This window comes from Pygocentrus nattereri, chromosome 3 (assembly GCF_015220715.1).
Source record: "Pygocentrus nattereri isolate fPygNat1 chromosome 3, fPygNat1.pri, whole genome shotgun sequence".
Taxonomy (NCBI): domain Eukaryota; kingdom Metazoa; phylum Chordata; class Actinopteri; order Characiformes; family Serrasalmidae; genus Pygocentrus; species Pygocentrus nattereri.
Window position 1 is genome coordinate 24929180 of NC_051213.1, and position 27046 is coordinate 24956225.

Here is a 27046-nt window from a genome sequence, read left to right on the forward strand (position 1 = left end):
GGGCGCACGGCGCTGCAGTATTTACACTGAGTCGCTCGCTGTGTGACCGTGGGCTGCGGTAGTGCTCCGCTCTGATCGGGATGACCACAACCTCAGGCTGAAAAAGCGCGAGAGAGAGAGCACGTGGTGAGGCTCGTCCTGTATAAATCTCTCTGCCTCTCTGTCTGCGCTTGTGTGTGCGCGTGTGTGCTCCCCGGCCTTTAGGAGATGCGCGTGAGTGCTAGCGCTCTTCAGCACGGACGAGCTGCGAGTGTCGAGTTTGGCTTTTCGGCTCGAGGCGATGGAGAGCCGCGTTAACAGCCGCGCGCTGAACGGACACTGAGGCGTCTCGTTTGCTCCCGTTTTTTTGTTTGTTTCTTTTAGTTGTTATTGTTTCTCGTCTTAGACGTGCGCGCGCTTCGACCGTGCAGCTTTTCTCCTTTCTGACCGGGACGCGTGAGCCTCCGCGGACGGCACCGTGCGCCTACCTGTGTGTGTGCGTGCGTGCGTGTGTGTTTATGTATGTGTGCGCGCGATGACCGGCGGCGGCGCGTGAGTTTGGGTTCATGGCCACGAGCGGGACGGTTCTAAGCGCGCGCTGCGTGGAATGAGCTGTCGGTCTCCGGAGCGGATCCCTGCATCATCATCATCATCATCATCCTCGTTGTCACTGCGGTCTCGGCGCGCGGACTGGATGTCCCGGTGCGAACTAATCGCAGGGGAAGCCGTTGAACGTTTCAGACGCCTTTAAGCCCCCCAGAACCAGCCTCGATATAGCCCCCCAAACTCTGCTAGTGCGCAATGCGTTTCTCCTCTCCGCTGAGCGCAGCGCGCGCGTCCCGCCTTCTCTAACGCGGCTTTCTGCGAGACTCTTGCGTGTGTGTTTTTAAAAAGTGTCCAGGCCGGTGCGCGTTGGGTACGGGGAACGGGGAAAGAGAGCAAGACAGGAAAGGCGCGTTTGGACCCCCACCCCGCCATGAACGTGTACGTACTGACCCTGCTGCTCGCGCTGGAGCTGGCGCCCGCGGCGCGCGGCCTTTCGACATGCAGCACGCTCGACATGGATCAGTTCATGAAGAAGCGCATCGAGGCCATTCGCGGGCAGATCCTCAGCAAGCTCAAGCTGACCAGCCCGCCCGAGGAGTACCCGGAGCCCGAGGACGTGTCCCGGGACATCATCGCCATCTACAACAGCACGCGCGACCTGCTGCAGGAGAAGGCGAACGAGCGCGCGGCCACGTGCGAGCGCCAACGCAGCGAGGAGGAGTACTACGCCAAGGAGGTGCACAAAATCGACATGCACCCCTTCTACCCCGCAGAGAGTGAGTGTCTCAGGGCCGCATGCTTTTAAAGTCTCTGTTTTTTGTACTGTGAAAGCTTTGTAACCGAATTACGCGCTGCATGCGCGCACTTGTGTTTTGTTTACTGTTGAGGTTCCACGGATTTAGGCCATATTTGTGTTCAAACAGATTTCCCAGTGGTATAAAAGGCATTGCTTTAGGGACTATACACGGGCTTGGGTCTGCTAAACCTGAATGCTAGGCTGATTATGTAGGAATATGAGCGCGCATGGACAGGTTGCACTTCATGCGCTGAACTCTGGAGAACATATTGTCCTTGGTCGCCGGTCCAAATCTTAAAGGGCACGTTTTTACCTCCAAGCAACTCTGCTGAGGATATTTTGAAGATGCGCGTGGCCTTGCGCGTGCCGATGAGTGCGCTAATCTTGTGTCTCATTGGGACACGCGAGGAGCTTCAGAGATTGGCTCAAATCACAACATACACTTCTTAGTTCTGTCCTTCAGGCTGCTGTAAGCAGTGCCATGCATGTGTTTTCATAGCTGAGATTCTACCACTTTATATTTTGGCTGAAAAAGCAATCTAGAGCGAGAGAGAGAGAGAGAGAGAGAGAGAAAGAGTTTAGTATAGGCCTCTGTGAAAGGCCACTTTCATGTGTTGGATTAACTAAACCTTTTTACACAGGCTATTTCCACAACAATGTTTCAGTAAGTAAGACCTACTTATTTCATTAGACCCCCCCACCCCCCATCTGGTGGAATAATAAGCCACTGTGTACCTACACAGGCCTACTGTGCACGTTCATGTTTTCAGAGTCAGATCTGTGTAAGCATAATAATAATATTGAATGCCCTTATTGTGCCATTAATTCTGAAATTGTTTTCCTCTCGCAGATCAAATGTGAGTACTTGGCATGAAAGAAAAATAAATTAGGCGATATTTTATATGCCCTGAGGTATATTTTGCATTAAATATTATCTTTGGCCCTGCCCATTGTGTAAATACCCTAAATATGAATAGATTTGGCTCAGTGCCAGCCCCAGTCTGGAAGGCGTTTATGGGGTATAAATAATACTCACAACACACAGAGAAAAGAGGTGGGTTATTTTAGGATTCGTCCCTTATTCATCTGTAACTGTGAGAGTCGGGGAAGAGGTGACTGTGAAAGCGGAGTGAGGGATCACGTTCGTGAAGGACTATGATCTGTTTTTCTCAGTCAAGAACAAGTGCCTGTGCGTAGATTTGATGTTTGCCAGCTTACTTTTTCACACATACACACACACACACACACACACACACACACACACACACACACACACACACACACACACACAAACGTACACATACATAAATGCACAGGGTATCAGCCTTATTTGGTTGGTTGTGAAGTCCTCACAGGCAGTACTGCAGGGCACAACAGCACTGGAAGCTACACAAAAATGCAGAGTGAGAGAGTGAGTGAGTGAGTGGGGCTAAGCCAGAGACAGAGAGCTGGCATGGCCCACATTATAACACTATTTAAACTAGAGCACAGCAGCATACATATACGCTGCACTGTGCTCCACTATGCCACATGCTCCATGGAAAATTACAGCCGGAGAGACGCACTGTTGCTGGGGTGTGGAGCACTAGTCACCAGAGAGGCTTTCCCTGCCTTACACCCCTCTCCCCCTTCACACCCTTTCCTTCTGCCCAGTCCTTGCGCAGTCCTCTCTGCCCCACACCCTGCCCCCAGCTCTGATGCATACTGTCATATAGGACTTACTGATGATAGGTGAAATAATCTCTGTAGAATATCAAAAAGTGAAAACAAACTTAAGCAAAATGTAAAACGGTATTGTCAGTATGCCCCTCAGTCTCTTTCAAGGGTCTTTCATTTGCTGTCCTTAATGGAAACCACTGTCAGTGATCTGTCTATATCTATTTTTGTTTGTTTATAGTTGAACCTTTCTGTACAGTCACAGGTCAAGGATAGCAGCCTCTTTGTTTCACCAAGCAGAATGAAAATATAATCAAATATTTCCTAAAAATATTTCCTCCCTTATCAGATTTCACGTTTTCCTAAAACTCCCTTGTCAGATTAGCTAGGACACATTGGGCTGTTTGTGTGTCCAGTGATGTGACTCTGTATGTAGCTGCTAGTGAGCAATGAGGGGTGAAAGGACCCCATTCACTGAATAGAGGTTAATCTGTTGCTACTTTGCAGTCTGTGTCTGTAATGTATATTTAGAAAGACATGTTTAACACATAAAATACCAACAATCTAATCTTGAGTCTGTTGAACCTGAAAATATGTGTATCGATGCACTGCTAGCATTCTCTTATCTGTATGTGTGTGTGAAAGAGAGAGAGGGAGAGAGTGAGAGAGATTTCATCCCAAGTAAATATTTTCAAAAGCAACCGTTTCCTTGTTGTATTAGCACCATTCAGCATTGTCTTTTTCTTTGCATTTTGAATAATGTGCTTTATTGGTGAGCACAGTGTGCTGCTGTATCAGCAGTTCTGTATGTGCTTAGTATGTCTTGGGCATTCTGTCGCATATTTGTAGGCATAAAAAGCGGAGTTCAGATACATTGGTGCCCTACAGAAGGTCATTATATGTGGCATAAACTTGGCCAGATTTATTATTTCCTTTGCACATACTGATTAAATGTCCATGCATGTATGCTAGTGCAGTATAGCTCTGTCCACATGTTAGCAAATGTATTGCTGTTGTCGGAACATAACCTTGTATCTCCATTTTTGTCGTTTTTCAGTTTTTGAAATAATTTGAAAATGCATGTTGACCCTTATTTTTTGTGTCAATTTCATGATGGACGGACCAAAATAAATGGTCAAAAATGGCATGGGAAAAATGTCTGGTTCCATTGACTTACATTGAAAATAATGTAGGTTTTTTCCTTCTCCTGTAAAGTTACCATTTTGGAGATAAAAGGTTTTGTTCTGACAGCAGTGATATGTTTCTTGCAGGCAGGTATAGAGCTCCCTTGTGGTTATGTGCAAATGAAAACAAAGCATCCACTGTATTTGTATGTGAACACAGGGCTTGGAAATGTTTTAAGCTGCAGTCGTTTTACGGGGCTTGTGTGTTTGAGTATGAATAATTTGTTATGATATGCCCTGTTAAGAAGCTGTTTAAGGGTATTTTTCACTTATTTACACAGTCAGCTGGGTAAAAAGTTGGCATTATTTAATATTACATACGTCTAGACTGAGAAAGCGTAAATGATTGAATGTGACCATTTAGGTTTACAACTTGTTTTAGTAAAGAGGCAGAAGCAGGCTCTTGAATGCATTGTGAGCTGTCAAGAGGACTTCCATATAATTGTGAAAACCTACTTGAACCACTTAGTGAGCACAAAAGGCTGACATTTTTGTGGTTGTGCTAAGTAGTAGTCAAATTCTTCAATAACTCAAATTTGAATGCTTATGAAAAGCACTTTAATGGAGGTTTATAAGGTCAACAATTAGTGTAATAAAAACTTAAACCTAAGGCTCCAAATATAAACTCAGGTAAACAGAAACCATATGGAGTAATCAGAAATCATTCACTCCTAGTTTGAATTGCACCTTTCCTTCTCTGCATATAAAATCTAACTTCTGTAAATTATTTTCATTGTTAACAGTGTTCATTGTAAAAGGTGCTTTCAGATCTAATTAGCTTCAGGACTGTAGATGCTAGAACAAAATCCAAAATAAAGACTAAAAAATATACCAGTATGTGCAGCTCAGCAGTTGTAAAGACACTAGTTATGAATTTTTAAGATTAATGAAAGTTAATGAAAGTTTTATTCATCTGTTTCCATTAGAGATGGCATGATAGCGCTTCATATTCATACTAAATGAGCTATTGTTAACTGAATTGCTTCACTTAGGATGGTCATCTAAAAGTAGACTATGATGCTAAAACCGCTCAACTCTACTACCTCACAGGAAGAAACACTCACAATGTGACCATGTGCTATTTCAGGATATATTTGTTACAGATTTGAATCACATTCATTCTTTTTTCCTCTCCTACATCCCATCCAGCATTTTCTGCTGATATCAGCCCAATACTGAAGCCTGGTATCAGATCACTGTAATCTCTAGTTTGTGTTAAACGTAATTTGGAGTTTGGTAATTTAACACTTATTACAGTATGATGGACAACATATACAAGTACAGCCAAATACTTTAGATTAGCTGATTAATTTGCCACTTTGTTTCTGTAATAGGCGTCATATGTGATCCTCTAACATTACTAATGTTGGCAAATTGGAAAAATCTGTTCTATTGAGTTGTTTGAAATTGTTTAATGGTTTGCACAGATTGTTTAATTGCATGAATGTAAACAGACGACAGACACTGATGATCTAGTTTAACAGTAAGGCCCATGCATGTTATTGTTTTTTTTATGCATATTGATTGGATGCCAAAAGTATGTCTTACCATCAGGTATTGCATGGCAGACTTGCCCCAAGCAAGTGAAGGCTCTTTTGGCCTGTGAAGTTTTATCGCTAAGCCTTTTATTAGCGGTGACATACAGCACAGCTTTCCTGCTGATAAAGCACCCCATATTTTAGGTTTACGCAGTTAATGTTGTGATTAGCAAGACACAGTATTCCCACATAGTGCCAGTGTTTGGAGTGGCAGTTAAAGTAGTAGTGCGACATTCTGGTCAAATCCTTATAACAATACTCTAGTAATACGCTTCAGGACAACATGACTTACAAATTACCACATTGCAGCAAACTAATACATATTGAAATATGCTTTGCCACACATTCCCTGTCATTAAAAACTCTAATGGCCCAATTAATGACTGACCTATGACTAAGACCATTTTGGTTCATGGATCACATGAACACCTTGATTGATCAGAACATCCACAGAAACTCACTTGGAACATCTCAGTTTGGTCACAATGCTCACAGACAAACAAAAAAAATTGTTAGAGGTCTCAATTGCATGTTACAGCCTTTTCTCTTATAAATTGTGCAAAGGCAGTGATCAACAAACAACATATTGTGTGGACTTACCTTCTGCTAAGTTTATTTTTATTTATTTTTATTTTTACATAAATGGCTGCAACTGTAACAACTGCAATTTCCCCCTGGGATCAATAAAGGAATCTGAATCTGAATCTGAATCTAAATGCAGGCTGCAGCTTTGTTTGCTCATTTGCTGGGCTTAAATTGTGCAGTAGGTTTCTGTTAAGCAATTGGAAAATAACTGTATTTTAAGAAACAACATTGTTCATTCACATCGTTTTATTGCCAGACCTTCATTATATAGTTGTACTCAAACCAGCAAATATATCAAGGATACACAGTGATATCAAAATCATACCAGTATCAGCAGATAATTGCTTAAAAAGCTTGTTTAGATGTTTAGGTTTGACCAACCAGTTTTTAATGGTGTGTTTATTATATTTCAGGAGAGCAGAATATTTAGGTGATGCTAGGGTTTCTGCATTAAAATGTCTGTTTTTTTATTCTTTTTGCATTGGTAACCATTCAGAAATAGATATTACATATATATTTGAGGTACCTGTATGCAATATTTGTACATTTGTTAGTATTGACTTGGGTAGATGTGGAAAAGATATCAACATTGACCTGCAATGTACGTGCAACCCTAAAACTAATATATATATATATATATATATATATATATATATATATATATATATATATATATATATATATATATATATTATGGTGGTTAGTAATGTTATTATGTGCTCTATGCTTTCAGTGATGAACACACGTTAGCATGAAAACGAGTCTGCAGCTGTCTGTGCATGTGCGTGCGTATGTGAAGGAGAGCTTGAAGTGTGTCAGTGTTTGTGCAGCTTCGCGAGAAGCCCGGTGCGTGTGCATGACAGATTATGTTTAGTGACTCCAAGAGAACACTCAAACCCCTCTTTGCCTCTCCCTCTGTAAATAAACACTGTGGTGTGGAGGGGCTCTCCCAAAAACAACCCAGCACGGCCAAGCATGCGGGATGCAGGGCCAGGGAGAGAGATGAGCCTGCGTCAGGGGAAGCCTCCACTAACGTGCGGCCCACTAACTTCAGCGCATCTGTGTGATATCAGTGGAAACAAATAGAGTTTGATCTCCAGCAACCCGCAAGGAGTGAACGTGCATGTGATAACATTTTATTTACGCAGGCCTGGGGAGCGTAATGGGGGAATATGTGGCCAACAACTGTATTTGATCTGTTGCTCCGTTGCTCTGCGGTTCATGAACTGCTCCTCCTTGGGAGTAATGTGTTGCACGTTGCAATCTGCTGGCTCTGATTTGAATCTTGCAGGCTCTGTTGTGTAGCCCTGAGTCCACTGTGTGCAATGAAGTACCAGTTTGGCTCTTCACATATGGCTTTAACTGTTTGGCTTTATTAAGGACATCCTGGTCACAGGTTTGTTTACTCTCTACTGTTACTCCTACTTTTAAAATACTAAATAAAATCTCTCTCTCTCTCTCTCTCTCTCTCTCTCTCTCTCTCTCTCTCTTTCTCTCTCACGCATTCACTTTTCTTCTCTCCTGCCATTTATCTCTCTCTCTTCTTTTTGTCTTTGTCTCTCTTTCCTTTGTTTCCTCTTTTCTTTTCTTTTTTCTTCCTTTTTCTTTTTTGTACTCCTCTCTCTTTTTGCTTTCTATGTTTGCTCCATCTTCCCCTCTCCCCCTCCCCCTTTCTTTCTTTCTTTCTTTCTTTCTTTCTTTCTTTCTTTCTTTCTTTCTTTCTTTCTTTCTTTCTTTCTTTCTTTCTTTCTTTCTCACTCACTCTCCCTCGACATTTCTGTCACTCTGTCTTTCTTCCCCTTTCTCTCTCTTTCTCTTCATCTCTTTGATGAAGCTGAGGACTCAGCTTCAGGGGGCTCTGCATGGTGGGGTTGTTGTTGAAAATTGGGGCTCAGTAAACTTACGCAAGACCTGGACGTGCTGCCGCTTCTCCAGCGGCCAAGCTCTATTGCGTAACAGGGAGAGAGAGTTACAAAAGAGAGAGAAAGAGAGAGAGAGGAGGGGGAATGAAAGCGCAAAAGAATAACAACGGTTCCTCCAACGCTTTTATACTGTTTACAGCGAGAGCACAGGTCCTGTGTAATTTGATATTCTAACACAAGTAAAGCACAGTGTGGGAAAGAGATCTGGAGCCCATCTATCTCTCTGGGCTCTGGAGGAGTGATAGTGTGCAGGAGGGATGCACTGGGGCTGGGAAGCCGTATGGAGCGCTGCTGAAGATTAATGGAGTCAAATGTAGAGGAGGCTGCAGCAAGGAGGCTGCGTGAGAGAATAAGCTAAGCCCAGCCAGCACTATTGTTTATCTCTATTATGATTTCACGGTTCAGCATATGACAGCAGAGCACACAGTGAGGCAGATAGCATGGAGAGAAAAAGAATAGAGAGCAAGAGATGTGACACTTCTGTGTGAACTTGGGTCTCTGCTTTCTGGTCATTGTTGTTTCTTTGCAAATTATTCATGAAACTATGGCAACAGTTGCCAATTTAGATATTTGATAAAGAATTAAACTTGGTCTGTTTGTCTCCGCTTGCTTTAGCGGGGTCACTGAGATCGCTATTCATTGCCGTTGCTTGTTTTCTGGTTGCCATACAACAGTCAAGAGGATCCATGTACAGAATGCCAGCAAGACAACAGTGCCTTCCACTTCGCCCATCTCTTAACTCCTTTCCCCATCATTAATGTGTATGTGTGAGTGTTGGGCTGTTGCTGGGAAGGAATCATGTGCAGACTGACAGGACTTCATGGACAGGGCCTTCAAAAGTGCCGGGTATTTTTAGTTCCCAGGGATTATGTGCAGAGTTGTTTTCAATTTGCTATTGGCAGGTGAGGGGCTGGGCGGAGGCGTCTGCAGGGAATGACACAGGCGGGAGCGCTGTTCCGTCTTAAATTCTCTCTCTTTCTTTGTCTCTTTCCCACTCTCTCTCTCTCTCTCTCTCTCTCTCTCTCTCTCTCTCTCTCTCTCTGTCTTCGCACTCCGACTCCTCCACCGGTTTCGTGCTGCTCTCTTTGGTAAGTCTGGATCCAGTTCAAGCAGCTCCAGGCCTTGACTCAGCCAGAAACCTTCTCAGCCTCTCCAGTCTTGCCACGTAAACTAATGGAAGAATAGTCCAGCCTCAAAGAGCTCCTCTACCCGTCCGTCTGTCCACTCCTCCGTATGGTCACCACCTTCACCTTCTCTTCTTTCTCTCTTTCTGGCCCTTACACAAGTGTGCAAAGTAGAGAACAGAGTGTCCTTCTGCAGAGGAAGCACAGGGAATCCAAGAGCATATCTTACGGAAGTGAGAAATGCTCAAAAGTAGGTCAAATACTTTCCCTCCTACTTGCCGTCCTGGAGCTTTTAACACCACGCTACCAATATTTGGTCTCAGTTTCCATTTTCAAGTGGTAAAAATGACTCTGAGGTAGCAAACAGTTGCATCCGGTAATTTCTACAAGTTGTAAATCAGAGTAACGTCTTTTGAAATCAAACAAACGTTTGGATGTTTTCCTCGTATTTCACTGCTTGTAACAACCAAGGCAATTAATATCTCCTCATAAATAAGATCCTTAATGGCAGCTTTTTATTGAAGCCACATGTCATGCCCTTGGTCTCCACGGCAACTAAAATCTAAAACCATTACAATGTTCTACACAACAGCCTGAAAATGTGTGTATGTGTGACTGTAAATACACAGGCATAGAAAGCATAATAAAGGTAATATGCCCTTTAAAAAATTAATAGGCCAGTTGTACATATGAGTGAATGCAAAATGTGTCTTGATCTGTCTGCAATTTGTGCCCAAAATGCCCCCTAAATTTAACGTTCTGTTTACTAAGACTGCAGCCTACTCTAAAATTTGCACATGGCCCCTTCCTCTAACTGCTCATGAGCTACAGAGTTTAAAGGATGAAGGATGTAGTGAAATAATGGTGCCATCAACTAGCTGGAGACAAAATAGCAAATGAGATGAAATAGTAAATGAAAGATGAAAATTAAGATTTTTTCCCCAATAAAACAGTAACATATGCTTTATCATGCGCTTCATGGCTTATTTTGCACCACGTCTTCTTGCATGCTTTCAGTTGGTCTAAAACGTTTAAATAGTGATATTCTGATGGTTATGTGTTTGATAAAGGAAGCTCCTCTGCAACATGGATAAAAATTTACACAAAACTGGCCACTGTGAGTTGCTTGAATAAAGTAAATGGAATAGAATATATAATCAGCAGCATATGTAATAGCTCCACCCTCTTTTTGCATGATCCTTACATGTTTACATGGCCCTCTTTCTAATGCATATGCATGGGAAAGAGAAGCACATTTTGTGTGTAACCATGCACATGGCTCATATACTGGGTTCATAACATGGGCAGGACATGTCCCAATTGTGCTTTAAACTAGTCTAAAAGGCGTCGCTCAATTGCCTTCAATTTTAAAAAATGACCTAGGCTTATTTTAGCTATTTGGTTTTAGTGTGTCTATGTCTGTGTACATGTACCTGTGTAAGCGTCTGCCTATGTGTGAGTAACCTTATCTGAGTGCCATCTCATCTCTCCATTAAATGCCCATCCAACTCACTGAATTTCCACTGTGAAAGGCCGACGGCCTGCTTAGCAACAGTAGTTATATCTGCACGCTCAAGGACAGACAGACGGACAGTGCTGTCACTGAGAAACCAGGCCAGCCTTCAAGCCCACACACTCTTGTTCAGCAGGACATTCTGGAGTGAATCCACAGCACAGGAAACAAATCTGGGGTCAGTGGAGAAGCAAAGTACACTGGGAGCAAATTCCTGGCCTGAGTCTGGCACATTTGGGTGCCAGAACAAATGTCTATTTAGTGTAATGCCTCCAATATGCATGTCCTGTTTAGGGTAAACAGCTCCTTCAGTAAAATGCATGTAATCTGCAGGGAAACAAACATTATGTCATTTCCTCAAGTGTTTGTGTGTAAGCGCATAGCTGAGAGGGTGAATGAGGTGAGGCTACTGGTGTGGAGCTGGTTGAGTGTAGGCTGAGTGGCAGTCACTGATCATCAGCAGGCCGAGCGCAGATCTACTGCTGCCACTGCGTACAGGCCTGCAGGCCAAGCAGGAAGAGGAGGGAAAGGCATGTGTGTATGAGCTTCAGCCTTCCCTTTCAGGAAGGAAGCTTGTGTTTGATGGCTGTGAGTGCAAGTTTCCTCCTGTTCATCACAAGTGCTGCTCACTCAGGAAGCCATTCAAGATCTAGTAGCCAAATGTTTGCAATGGCCTGAGAGAGAGTGATTTATGAAAGAGAGCGTGAAAAGAGGGCATGTGCAAATGCCGGTATGTTCTACATGTGTAAACTTGAAATAATTATTCGCAGTGCCTTGGCAACTTCACAAATTTGCTTGATAGCGAATGTGTGGAGCTGTAAAAGGCTTAGGTATATCCTGTTTCCAAGGAAACATCTGAAAGATCTCAGGACTGAGTTCCACACAGATTTGATGCATTTCACAAAGAAGAAAAACATCATCCAAAATGTTTTAAATACTAGAACACTTTCACTCCTAAAATAAAAATGCCAGGACTGCTTCTTTGGAGGGATGCCAAAGAAGAACCAACTTTGGTTCCCCAAAGAATCATATAATAGATGCTTCTTCAAAAAACATTTTTGTAATTGAGATGTGTGAGTGTGAAGAACATTTTTTAAGGTTTGATGGTACTTTACCATTCCAAAATGGCCATTAGGTAGAAATTGTTCTTTTTTGGCACCATTAAAAAATCAGCAAAAATATTTAACAAAGCTACATGTTCAACATCAGAGTGAAAATATAAACAAGCATTAGTCTGGGCTGTCCTCACGTGTTACAGCACCAAGTCTCAATTCTTTTTTTTCCTCTTTCTTTTGTTTACTTTTATTTGCCGCAACCCAACACATCCCATTCACATTTTGTTTGCTGTAGCGTCATATGACTGAAATCTAATAACTGTGGAAAATTATTTAAGCACTCTGTTTAACTAAATGTAATCATCTCATTAGACAGGCTGAGTTCTCACAGTGAAAGGATGGACAGAAACACCTGTGGATTTTTCAGATCTGAATCAAGAATGGAGCTTGGTTTTCAGAAAATCAGATAGCGACCGTTTTGCCTGTCTGCGAGGACTTGCGTGGTTGTTATGTTTTTTAAAGGTATGTTTTCTATATCTTTAAGAAGGTTTTGGAAACTCTTAACATTCCCTTAACTTATGCAAGTAAATTATATCTAATTTCTTCATAAATATCTCCTGAAAAATGAGTAACCTGCACCTAATGGCCATTTTGACTGGAAATCAAATAAATGAAGGTTGGTTTTGCTATACTGCACCTCCAAGCCACCTCCAAGCAAAAAATTTAAATTCTTCTTGGCAAATTCATACATCTCTTGATGAAAATATATAGCAATATGCTGCTCCAAGAGTGGCAATGTGTAAGAAACTCTCTACTGACACCACAATGGTCATTATCAGCCAAATGCTTCTATAAAAGAAGTTACATATGTACTATTATTATCATTTATTTTGATTTAAATTACTTCTTCATTACTTGTATTATTAACATCTTCTGGACATGTTCACTTGTAACCTATATGCTTTAAAAACACTGAACTCAATACAGCCATGCCAATAAATACATCCTGAATTGAACTGTATTAAAGCAGATTTGGAGCAAGAATTATCTTGACTGGCATCACTGAACCCCTTTGATTTGCAACAATAAAATTACTGGGTTAGAGTTATAATGAGCTCCATTTTCCTCCAGAAAGGTAGAAAGTGCATTGTGTCAAAACTCCCCCTCTTACTATTACTGTCTCATTCCTCATCTGAATACTGGTGTGATAGTGGTTAGCTATAGCCGTGGTTTTACAAATAAGGTTACAAGGCGCTATCAGAGTCCTTATATAAGCAAGTGAGCTGCTGCTCACCACCAGCACCTTAAAAGGTAATAATAAGCATGTAATAGATCACATCCATCACTCGATCATAAAGCAAACGTTCTCAGAAGTAGTGTTAGTTCCCTCTAGTACATTTGTCGTTTTGCAAATTGGCAATTTTTAGCCAGTGTAGAGTTTTTGTGTACTGACTTCTGAAAGATATTTGCTTGCTCCTTTTCTTCTTCATATTTTTGGTTTTTATTACAACATGCCAATCTCAGCCCCCTGTAGTGTGAGCTCACTGCTTATTGTGACATCATTGCAGAGTGTCCTAATCCAGCTCAGAGTGAGAGATCAGCCCACAGCGGCGCCAGTTGTGGTTGATGATTTTCATGTCACGTTCATATAAATCAGTGGTAATGTGGTTTGACTCTTCTCTTTGCTACTGAACCTCAGCAAATCGGTGGTTTACTTACCGAGTCAGCCTAAATTCCCCAGTGGATTGGAGTGTTACAGGAAAATCGTGGTATATTAGGATTAGAGGTCTCATCATCTGTGCATATGTGCGTGTGACGTAATTTGTGTGTAAACACACAATAGTGTGTGTTCACCACAGCAGTGTGGCTTTGCTGAGGCAGCTCTCAGCTCAAAGCCTCCAGTGTGGAGCTGAGCACAGCAGAGTCATTCATAGAGTCAGGATGCTCGGGAGAAGTTTATGTAAACTGTGCTCCTTAAGCTGGCCCACTCTAAGTTTGAAGTGTGACTTTTTTCTGTTGATGGATGGGAAGGAAGCTAGCAAGAGCTTCGTTAGTCTTGGCCCATCTGTCCTCCGGGTCATAGAGTGAAAAGTTAGTATTGGCTCCCCGTCACTGTGATCATCCATGACAGAAAGAGAAAGAGACTAAGCAAAAGCCTGATTTAGGGAAATGAATCTCTATTATGGACTGGCGAATATGAAAAATTAATGATAGATTAAAATTGCATTAGGTGATATCATTTCATTTGGTCCATTAAACAGATCCTAATAGCTTTAGTTAAATAGTGCATAATAATATCAGCTAATTAAGATTAGTGACCCTTATTAGTCCCACAATGGGGAAATTTCACCTCTGCATGTAACCCATCTGTGAAGTGAAATACCACATACACACTAGTGAACACACACACACACACACACACACACACACACACACACACACACACTCACACACATACTAGGGGGCAGTGAGCAAACTTGCCCATAGTGGTGGGCAGACTCATCCTTAGCACCCAGGGAGCAGTGAGGGGTAGGGGCTTTGCTCAAGGACACCTCAGTCATGTATTGTCGGCTCTGGGGATCGAACTGGCTGGTCACAAGGCCGGTTCCCTAACCTCCAGCCCATGACTGCCCCCTAATATATGTTAATGTGGTTAAAAATTAAACACCCCAGTACTTTTACTCAAACAGTGCTTTACATATTTGTGTGAATATCAAATGTGAATTCTCAAATATGATTATCAGGTCTTAATATTTCATAAATTCAACAAAAACAAAAGAGTAAGTTTTCTAGTCAGGGATTAAATAGACATCGGAAGTATTTTTCTTGCATAATAGGTAAACATTTATAAAATATAGAAATTGGAAGTAAATCCTCCTGGGTCAGCCTTAATGAGAAATATAAAATTTCTGTAGCTTTATAAATGCAGTAAACTGGAAAAATGCAGAGATTTCAGCACTGTAGTCCATCAGCTAAACATTCTGCTCTTCTGGAGTACAACAAACTCAGCTACAAATAATGGTCAAATTTAAACGTCTGATACCAGTCATTTCTTTTAGCAAATAAATGTTGATACCAATATGACGCTGATAGCATTGTGCATCTATCAATTAGCTGTTATTTTTCTTATTTTGTTTACCCATTCTTTTCTGTTTTGTGTTGTTGTTGTTATGCTGAAGGTTTTTACAGAGTATTTTACCTATTTTTGTTATTTTAGCCATGATGATGGTATTTTATGTTTCTATTTAGCTGTCCAGTCTGTATTGCTGTAATGGAAGTAAGTAGGTAATAATTTTAAGCATGATAGTCTGTAAAAAGACAGATACAGATAGAATGAAACCATAAAACTCTCAGAAGAAATTTTCAGAAGAGTTTTTTAATGAGTAAAAAGAGTAAATTCTTATTGCATTTTGTTAATACTGGAAAGTTTAGAAGGTGTCAAGATTATCTGATGTTTTTAGTCAACTGATACATCTGTCAGGCTCCTATTCTGTGATCAGAAAAGCTTTGTGAGACTTCTGCACTGCACAGCATACAGTATTTATCTCAAACTTCCACTGAAAAGATGTGGTGGCAAAATACCACAAAACCAAAGAGTAACAGCAAACCATGCATTACCTACGGAAATGCTGCTCTGTGCAATATTTGATGGTTTAGGCACCTCACTCCTGCTGAGTGCTGCTTCTGACATGGCTAATGCATGGACACAGAAACCTCAGTCTGCCTCATTCCATACACATTTCTTTGCCTTGAAGTAGAAGCTGGTAAATGTTTTTTCTTGAAGACTCTGATTGTTCTTTCAGTTATGCTGGCTCTAGGAGCAGCTGCTAAGCATTTTTATTGCTCTCTGTCTCCTCTGGACGGACGTCCTGCTTGTGTAGGCTCTTTAAACAAACCACCGCAGCTCCCTAATCCCAGGCTTCTGCGCACCCTAACAGCCATCAATTTAGGGCTTCGGGCCTTGTCTGACACTGCTGAGCAGACTCCTGCTAAGCTCACACAGCCATACACATGGTTTCTCTCTATCCTACCATGATAAAAACACAGTTCATACATGGTTAGGGACACATGTTGTGGTATAAGTAGAATCTTATTATTCATTGTTTGCTCCTGAATGCCTGCGCTGTGATCAACTGACTCAACTGTTGCAGTTTTAATTCATTAATACCACTTATGATTATCACTGCTGTCAGAACAAAACTTTGTATCTCCAAAACAGTAACTTTACAGAAGAAGGAAAAAAAGTTATTTTATTTTAATGTAAGGCAACGGAACCATACAATGTTGTCCAAGTAATGTTGGGCCATTTCTTTTGGTCAAATGATTTACACACAATGTAAGGGGTAACAGGTGTTTTCCAATTTTATTAAAAACTGAAAAACTGACAGCAGTGAATTGTTATGATTGCACATTGTATAACTTGTTAATCATCATTGTGATATAGTCCTTTGCAATATTGATATAACTGAAAACAATTTGCAATTTTTGATTGTGAGCAAAACTATTGTTGAGTTCTTCACAAGGAGATCCCAGAGCAGGGATGGAACCCCAACATCCATCATGCTGTAATGTTACTCACTACACTTTCTCATTACTACAAAATAGTGAGTGGTAACTCTGTTTAAGAGCTCTGCAAAGTCTGGTATAAAGCTTGGTTTAACAAGTTATTGATGGCCTTTACTGACAACTTTATGTTTGTTTTTTGTTCAGAATATCCACTTTATGCAATGTAACACTATATTACTACTACTGCAAGAGATTCTCAGTGCTGATTCATGGGATTTTCAGGGCTGTGGTGATGCATGCCTTCATGTCAGGTAGGCAGTATTGAGGTGAAGTGCCTACAGGCAGTCAGTACTGCACTACAGGGGGCAACCAGGACCAAAGAAGCTTATGGAACCTGAGCTGACCCATCAGCTCTATTCCTATGTCTTCAAGAATGGCTATCATTACAATTATCATACACGCTGTCATACATGCTGACCAAGTATACAGTGACAGTGAAAGGGCAGGGGCTCAAGCTCCCTATGGGGTCTCTCTGTACAAGTTCCTGCCTTTGTGTTGTAATGAATTGCAAGGTTTTATGTACATTTGGGAAAAAAACTATCTGGGTAAAATTTTAACTGTGCTGTTTTTCAAATATTGCAGTATTTTAGAAAAGTAAAATTGCCCAATATTGTGATTATATGTCATAGATCATACAATAGTGCATTTAGCTTTTGGCAGTTGTCACTCATTCGCAGAGTGATTTTTTCATCACACCATTCAAGGCATGTTCAGTGTGCATACTGTGAGCACTATTACTACACAGTGTACAGGACCCTGTCAAATCACACAGCAGCCACACATGGTTTAGAGTATTACGTGAGTGTTGTTGTACTACTGGGCTCATACATACACCATATGGACTGGAGTCTTGCCCCAGCTGCCTCTGATTTGTTTAATAAAACATCCAATTTTGAGGGATTTATTTATGGTACACAGGATATCATGACCTGTTCATTAGCCTCTGTCAAAAAACTTCCTTATCCTATTCCTAATGTGTCATGTCAAAATATCTGTGTAACATCACGTCTTAGTTTTTACTTATGAGCTCCTTCTGAAATAAACTCAGATGTTATGAATCAGGCAATCCAACATCAATTCCAACATCCTCCAAGTAACCCCCGTTTGAATAAGTGATAAGATGTGTGCTGCAGGTGTAATCCAGAGGTCTTCTGGAACGCTGTGAACTGTCCACCATATGGCTCTTTCTGTAACCCCAGTTATTTGGCAGCAGCTTCTGGTCACTGTTATAAAGAGTCCTGCCAAAAGCTGAAAAATGTGCTGATATTGTTTGACATCTCTGCCCTACACACCCAGTGACAATGGCTTTGGTTGCTAATAACAAAGCTTCTCTGTGTCTTACAGATGTAATCTCTTCAAACCACTACAACCCTTACTTCAGACGGCTCAGGTTTGACGTGAGCTCCATGGAGAAGAATGCCTCCAACCTGGTGAAGGCTGAGCTGAGGATCTTCCGGCTACAGAACCCAAAGGCCCGTGTGCCTGAGCAGCGCATTGAGCTATATCAGGTGACCCATCTGCAGTAGTTTAGTACTTATTCCACGTTGTTATCAAGCTTATGGTTCTTAGTGACCATGAATGTTCCCACTTCCATGGTATCGTTGGTTTAACTCTGTATCACTTTAGCTCTTTCTGCCTGTAATCAGCTGGCTTAAAGCTTTTTCCTAAATTCACATAATGTTCCTTGATGCATTCACTTTACTGTCATTCTGCCATTAGCTAAATAGTTGCTATCTGGCTAGCATTGCAAAGTCTTGTCAGTGACTGTAGCACGTGCTGGTAGGAAAAAGGAATTACAGCAGGCAATGTGGCTGTGACTTGTGAACAGATAAGTATAAAATTGCACTCTGTGGTCACAGTCAAATCAAAATCAAGCACAAAACACACAGACATATTTCTTGCTATTTTAGGAGGGTAAACCACTTTCCTCAGAGGTGGGTATCTGCCATATACCTGCATATACACATCATTATACTAGTATTTCCACTAGATTTCACTAAAACTCACACATGCATTCAGCCTCCACACCATCTTTTCCATGACTACACTTATATCCATACAAATCTACAGTAACGTCTGCTCTTTTCTTCTTTCTTGATTCATTCAGACTCATTCATTTATCCATTTGTGAAGTGCTAACACTTACCACTAATCTGAATAACAGCATTCAACTTAAAATATCTCTGCACCTCTTTCCCTTTCTCTCTCTCTCTCTCTCTCTCTCTCTCTCTCTCTCTCTCTCTCTCTCTCTCTCTCTGTCTCTCTCTCTCTCTCTCTCTCATTCTGTCTGTTCATTTATTTGCATAGAGGGGGCCATAGGCTACAGCAGGTGGGCCAGCCCATCGATCAGCTTTCTCTTTATGTGTGTGTAGGGAGAAGTGTGTGTGGAATGCTGTGCTGTGATTTAGTGTATGGAGGGTCTCGGGGGCTGAGTGAAAAGCCCACCGGTGTTGGGCTCCCACCTGCCTCCTGCCCCTCTCTGGCCCACTCCACACAGTGCTGTTTATGCCCAGAGGCAGTCATGACAAGTGCAGTAAACATTGGCTGAGCTGGGATTCACTCTTGCTAACACACAGATGATGATGATGTATGTTGTACAGAAGTGCAAAGAGAGAGCATTTATTTCAGGCTCGAATTCCCTCACTGATGCTAGCCTGTATGATGCTTATTCATCCCAAAGGTTTTTCTACTCAGCATAGGTCATATTTTAGACTGTCTTCCTTTGGAAGCTTTAAAAATAGGCAAAAATGGATTGGCAAAATTTTCAGATTAAATTAGAAGGTGTCATTTTTTTCTCATCTCTTTCTAATTTGTTAGTCTGTTTCTGATGTCTTCAGTTTTCTGAGGCTGTCATTTCATTTTGTTCATCTAGTGGACTTTATTGTATCAAAGTACCTGGAGTGATGTAAATACAATAGAAACTGTACAGAAAATGCACAATATTTTTCACAAAACATAATTGAAAACAAGAACAAATTTTAATACTTAATTAACTTTTAATAATAACATTATGCTTATTCAATGAAGGATAAATAACCAGAATGAAATTGTAACTTTATAAATCAGCTAAAAAAAAGTTTTTACTCTGGATTGTGCTCTATGAAAATTATTACTAGTTTTCTCAGATTCATTGTTTTTTTCCTGTTAACTGTTTCTAGCATAACCAAACTACAGGTCCCAAAACTCAGTTGTTACATGGCTTTATGAATAAGAGGCCTTAGTTTCACCTTTAGAAGCCTGTAGCTCCAACTGTGAGCTGTTCAGGTCTCCAGTGCCTCTGAGGCCTAGTGTAAGCCTCATGTCTCACATTTGCCATAGAGGCGAGGTGAGGCAGGCTGAGCTTCTCTGAGTGTTGCAGACCGAGCAGTGTTTTACGCATTAAGGAGTGCGTGGTCCAACGTAAACACGCAGCCATGAAGGACAGAGCAATAACAGCGTGCTCCGGCCAGCATCTGTTTCCGCCAGCGCAGCTCCTCCGAGCTTTTTTCCCAGACCTGGCTAATCGATCAGGGAGCCTGCAACGGGAGGAGGAGGGGTAGTGGAGGTGAAGGAGGGGGTGGAGGATGTGTATGGGGCCAGGGGGGTGCTTCACCAGACCTCTGTGTCTATATTGTGTATGACTGAGGCTTTTTACTGTGGGGCAATGGGCCAGCCTGAATTGCCCCTGCACTGGGACACTACAAGAATGAAAAAGGAAAGAGGGGTTGGAGATGGTCTGGGGGCTGTGAGCCATTGGTGCCTAACTTCTTCCTGTTCCTCCTGCTAGATTCTGGGCCATAAAGATCTCGCATCACCCACACAACGCTATATCGACAGCAAGGTGGTGCGTACTAATGCAGAGGGAGAGTGGCTGTCCTTCGACGTTACTGAGGCAGTCAGTGAATGGCTGCTACACAGAGGTAAAGAACAGAATGTTTGTGTGTGTGTGTGTGTGTGTGTGTGTGTGTGTGTGTGTGTGTGTGTGTGTGTGTGTGTGTGAAAAGGAGTGAGAGGAACATGCTTTAGACATTCAGAAAATGCTTTATTCACCAGTGGAATCATATGCCTAAGTTCATGGATCAATAATCATTAATACAAAGAACCTAGAGCACAATAGGGCCCAGCCAAAACATCAGCAGGCCAATAAAATAGTTCAGTTTTAAAGTTTCAAGGATTTACCTCTGATAAAGCAGTGGCCTCATTTTAATGTTGTATAAGAAAACCAAATGAATGTCATGACAGGAATGTCATGCTATTTTGAACAAAGCCAGATGTACTGTTAAGGGCTTTTGTTTGAGAGTTCATAGTTTTTATCTGCATTAATGTAGTTATAAGGTTATGTTATAAAGGGTCTCAGTTTCTATTAATATTATTTAAACCTTTGAGTTTCTGCTGTATATTTAAGAGTAAGACGTTTTATAGTTAAGGGATTACTATTAAGTTGCCAAAATCAATATAACAAAAAGTATTAACATCTGACAGGTGTTTAGATTTTATATTGTAAACTGATATTGAATTAACTATTTGTTCTGTAAGAGCAGAACATTTAAGCAGTGCTAAGCTGTGTGCTAAAATGTCTGCATTTTATTCATTCAATCATTTGCATTTGTAACCTTACAGAAGTAAATGTCCCACTTCTCTGTAATACTACTCCCAGTGGATTTAGTCTCAGTTGATATATTTCATGAAGTTATGTATTGGCATCAGTACCATATGTATAATGTGTAGCAGCCCACCAGTCCCATCTTGGTGTGTCCCTACTGCTAATCATATTTGACATATAACAATCATAGCATTTAGTAAGGGTTGATTTGACTAGAACTATCAGCTTTATTCTTGAATAGGAATATCAAAATGCTTCTTGGTTTTTTGTATTTTATTTACCCGCTGTCAGGCAGATGACATAAAAGTTCATTATCCGCAACCAGCAGAATTGAGGCACACTTTCTGAAATATACAAAGTGGTCTAAATTTCAAATGTGGAATCATTTTACAATGAAATAGGAAAATACTGCAACACGAGTGTTTCGACTGAGTTTGAGCTAGCCATGTTTCGTCTAAGTGCTGGCACGGAAAATGTGAGCATGCAGCAATTACATTTCGTCTACTTTCTGGCGCTTTAATGCTTTTTGAGTGAACCATACAAAATACACTCCTAGCGCGTTTTTGACTTCACTTTACTAATTTTACTGCCAGCCTAACATATGTGGCTGCATAAACTATAAAAACAAAGATTGTATCAGATGAGTATCGGCCGATACTCAATATTAAGGTACTTGCATCAGATTGTGGACAAAGAAACTGGAGCAAGAAATCCCTATTTTTGACTATTTGAAATGATATCAGATTATGTTATCAAATATCTGAATATTTAGTTCTTAAACTCTAAACTCTATTAATATCCATGGCATAAGTCTTACATCTGTCAGGCTACACCAATAAGCTCTACAAGACAAAAAACATACATCCATACAATATACACAGTTAAAGTAAATAGAGACAATTGTCAGAGCAGAGGAAAGCATTGTGTCTTAAAGTCGTTTGTCCAATATTCACCAAATATCCAGTAGAAATAAAAAGTAATACTGACACTCTGTCTGAAAAGTAAGCCCACGCAATATTTCATGCATGCACACCTCATTGCTTTAATAACAAATGGAGAGCATTAGGAGTCTACCTAGTGCCAGAGAGAAAGAGAGCAGCGAGTGCACAGAGAGTTAGTCAACATTGTTTGCATGGCTGTGATGAATGCGGGAGTGGGGAGACTGGTGGATGTGGCTGTGCCTCCCCAGGGCTGAGGAGAGCACGAGAGTGGGAGTGAGCTATCACTGTCTTACTCACCCTGCACCCTGTGCCAGCGCCAGGGTGAGCTCATCGATCTGCAGTAGATTAGCTGACCTGACTGCTTTTTTTCCTCCCTTGTCCTTCTCTCCCCTCAGACAGAAACAATGGATTCAAGATCAGCTTGCACTGTCCCTGCTGCACGTTTGTGCCGTCAAATAATTACATCATCCCAAACAAGAGCGAAGAGTTGGAGGCCCGCTTTGCAGGTGGGTTGGGGTGTGGAAATGCGTGCGTGTGTAAAAAGGAGGAGGAAATGGGGGAAATTGGCCATTTGTTTCCTTCAGAGTTCAGTGAATTTTTTTTTTTTTTTTTCTGGAGCAGAGGTTTCCAACTCTGTAATAAGAGAATCATGCAGATGCTCTGCATGTGCTGCGTGTTCAAATTTCACACCAGCAAACCTAATCTTCCAAATCCATCTATCTGATCAACACACTTGAGATGAATAGCGTAACTGTTAAATAAATGCAACAACGTTTTGTCAGCATGCTCAGTTCTTGGCTTGGCTAATCAGTTTTTGTTGGTGGGATACTTGATAGGGATTGATGATAGCTTCATCCACAGTGGAGATCTGAAGATTAAAAAGCGCCGTCACAGTGGCCAGTCTCCACACTTGCTGCTCATGCTGCTTCCTTCCTATCGCCTGGAGTCCCAACACAAGAGCCACAGACAGAAACGAGCCCTAGATGCTGCTTTCTGCTCCAGGTCAGGACATTTTTTTCTCCAAGAAAATACATTTCTGAAACGCTCCCATTTTGCCATAAGCCCGGCTTGTATGCATCTGGACCATAATAAATCAGCTGTTGCATTCCACAGGAACGTCCAGGACAACTGCTGCCTGCGCTCACTCTTTATTGATTTTAAGAGGGACCTTGGATGGAAGTGGATTCATGAGCCAAAAGGCTACAATGCTAACTTCTGTGCCGGAGCGTGTCCTTATCTCTGGAGTGCAGACACTCAGCATAGCAAGGTGAGACAACAGCCCAAAATCTAAATATGATGATTCTGAGTACATACACTTATGCCACCACCTACCTTGTTGGTGTAAACTTAGAAATTGTATATTTTCCCATGTACTGTTTGTGTTTCGTACAGTGGGTTTGCCACCCAAATAATACCCAAATCAGTGGTGGTCTTATTGTGGTACACCCCACTAAAACCTGCATCAAATTCAATGACACAAGCAAAATATTTAGATAACTGAGCTTTTCTTTGCAAGAGGTAATGTTTATTTTTACCACATTTAATGTGTTCCCTTTGCTCATAACACACATCACGCTTATTTATAGTTATATGGGGGGACTTTTCAGTCATGCTAACTTAAGAACATTGGACAAAATCCTGGTTAACCTAATGAGAAATTGTACTGATTTGTTTTAAATGAGCTGGACTGAGTTGTAGCTGACTGAAACTAGGTAGGTCAAACATGACAATGACCAATTTTACATGCTATTATTAGCTAGATTACACAAAGAAAATCCAATCTATCCCAGTAGTTTGACTTTTTACAAGCATACAAAATAAATATAATTTGAAATGAATTACACAGTTTTTACAAAAACTCTTTTTAGGTTAAATGGTTTTTGCCAACGTTATGTAAAATATGTCCAACCTTGCAACAGTAACTCAGAAGAAGTGCTTGTACGCATAGCATAGATATATAAGTGTACCTTATGAACTGAAATGGAGTCAGGGATGATGGTGTCTCCTATATTCTCTCTCAGGTCCTTGGTCTATATAACACCATAAATCCAGAAGCATCAGCCTCTCCGTGTTGTGTGTCCCAAGACTTGGAGCCTCTTACCATCCTTTACTTCATTGGCAAGACCCCCAAAATTGAGCAGCTTTCCAACATGATCGTCAAGTCCTGCAAATGCAGCTAGGAACTGGCTACAGCTGCACTCACACACGGACAGGCACACACACATGCACACACATACACACACAGATTATAATTTAAATACAATCACAAGCCGGTAGAGAAAGTGCTGTGTAGACAGGGTATCATGGAATGGAAAGTTGTTTCTATAGTCAGCAAATGCATTCAAACTAAATACCGACATGCATGCAGAGTCATTGCCTTGCACTTGTGTGTACGTGTGAGTGTGTGAGTGTGTATGTGTGGGAGTGTGTGTGCATGTGTGCTGGGAAAAATGGCCCTGTCAGCACGTCTCATCTCACACACTTATCACACCAGAACGCGAGTATGGCAAACACTGGAAGCACATGATGTGTCTACATGTGAAGTAGAAGAGAGAATCCCTCATTTCAGCAAGCAGTTACAGCAAACACTTCTTTTCTTTCTTTTCTTTACCTGTGCATCCCTCAAAAACTGTAGTAAAGTTGATTTTATTGTTGTTTTAAAGCTGGATTTGGTTCTTGGAGGTTGTCAATGACTCCAGGACTGTTAGTGACCATGTTCTTCCTGTCAAAGGGATACAGAGAGACAAAAGGGGACCGAAAATAGCTTAACTGAATGGCTGGAGATGAACAAGAGGATAACAGGCTACTTCCACAAAGCAAGCATGTCCAGGATTGCGTAGCGTCACTGGCCAGGAGTTTAAAATGCAGCAGGTGTGAAGAATGCCTCGCGATGTGTCCAGGGTTTGGGATTATCATAGGAAAAATATGATCAACAAAGTTGCTTGTTGAAGAGGTCTGAAAGTGGGGGAAGCGTAACCATGGAGACACTGGGAGTGATTGGTAAATACGGTTAAATGCAACAGTTGGCTCTGTATATGCATTTCTAATACAAATCCGTTATGAATACACACCATAGAACATACTGTATACACACCTGTCACAATTTGAAAACACTGACATCCACGTGCACAGACATACACATCCCTAAAGGGCAGTTTTATTTTTAGGAAGGACACGAAGCACCAACAGCACATTTTAATGGTTTCCTTTAGGCCTCTTCTGGGATTATTTTGTGAAGGCAGTTGTACTTACCCCATACCAACCAGGTACACTGATGTCAACCTTCTACCAAGTGATGAAACGCGATCATGTTTAGAGTGGTACAGAGAGCAGGGTCATAGCAGGTGACGAGGTGTCATAGAGAGGAGAGGGAAGGGTATTGTGTCAGAGGAAGGGCAGGAGGACAGTAGAGGGATTTTGGCTAAGTGATCGGAGGCTTATAGAGCAGACGTCTGGCACGATGTCTGCGTCTTGCTGTAGTAACGGGAGTCAGTAAGAGACGAGCACATCCAGCTGAGCCTGTTTCAACATGTGACATGAATTGGCCCAAGAGGCCACTTGTTACATATGTACTGGAGTAGCCGTGGAACACAAAACCATTGGGAAACTCTGCGCCATGCTCAAATCCAAGAGCAAAGCCCTTATTTTATTTGTGATTTTGATTCCTCTCTCTGAGGAACAGAGATCCTTTGATACAACGAATTGCACTGACTGTATTTTACTTCTATCTCTTCATTGTTTGTTTGTTTGTTTTTATTTTGTAGTTAGTACTTCCCCCATGTGACACATGTTAAAATGTTGTTACTGACAGGACAGGATGTGGCTTCCTGATTGATATTGCCCTTTCATGCAGTTCTGGGCCAGGAAACCAGAAGATATTCATAAGATCAATGTAGAACCACCATTTCCACCAACAGCCCCATGATGCGCAAGTGACACTATTCCCCTCAACTTTTAGGGCAGTAGTGCCAGTGGACTTCCTTATGACAATGGAAGTGGAAGGAGGCACCAGCATTGTCACATTAGAGCAGGGGTTCTCAATCCCGTCCTCCAAAACTCCTGGCTAGTCCACCTTTTACTTTAATTCCGATTCCCAGTACTCTTGAGCCAGATATGGAAGGGCTGTCTAATGCTAGCCTGGCTCAAATATGGAGACATGTGGAAGAGAGCATGGACTGGCTGGGGGTCCTCAAGGACCAGATCAGTGACCTCTGTGTTTATTGTTGTTGTTTATGATGATGATGTTGATGTTGTTGACCCACTATGATGTATTGTAACACATTATTGTTGTGGTGCTCTAGTGGTAAATAAATTATTTAAGTTACAAGGGAACATGCATTCGCTTGTCCTTTTTTCTGGTGATGTACCTCATTGTGTTCTGCCTCAACATAAATCTGTATTGCTCATGTAAAATACACCATACTGAATGCTCATACTCATTGAACATTTTCTCTGGGACACATACAAAATACATGAACTTTGTAGCTTTAAAGTTATTGACAGTAGCTCATCTGTTGCTGCAGTTTATCAACCCATCAAAAGAAAGAGATCATGATAGGATTACTGCTAAGCAGGTACTATTTGGATGGGGGACCATTCTTAGCACAGCGGTTACACAGACATTGTCATGTGTTAGTGTACTTTGTGCTGGTATCAGTGTATCAAGCACAGCAGTGTTGAAAGAATCTTTAAACACTGTGTAATAGCTACCTTAATAGACAGTTAGAAACTATAGCTTTCTATTTTTTACATGCACTATTTTTGTGTCTGGACCTTCATCAGTGGTCAGTTTCTGACCACAGACATACTGTTGAATTGGATGTTTTTGGTTGGAGGACTATTCTCAAGAGGTAATAAAACTTCAGGCCTGCTGATGGACCCTGACCATTTTAACCATGGAGACACCTGGAGTGATTGGTAAATACGGTTAAATGCAACAGTTGGCTCTGTTTATGCATTTCTAATACAAATCCGTTATGAATACACACCATAGAACATACTGTATACACACCTGTCACAATTTGAAAACACTGACATCCACATGCACAGACATAAACAT

The 27046-nt window shown here is 41.4% G+C and overlaps 1 protein-coding gene across 1 annotated transcript; it reads left to right on the top strand.

Annotated features, from left to right (window-relative positions):
* tgfb2 (transforming growth factor, beta 2) lies at window positions 1–26319 on the top strand. The gene is made up of 7 exons (XM_017709153.2): window positions 1–1301; window positions 17809–17972; window positions 20231–20363; window positions 22383–22493; window positions 22824–22989; window positions 23101–23254; window positions 24009–26319. The coding sequence occupies exons 1-7, from the start codon at window positions 956–958 to the stop codon at window positions 24165–24167; spliced, it is 1233 nt and encodes a 410-aa protein (XP_017564642.1). The 5' UTR covers window positions 1–955; the 3' UTR covers window positions 24168–26319.
* Window positions 26320–27046: the final 727 nt, after the last annotated feature.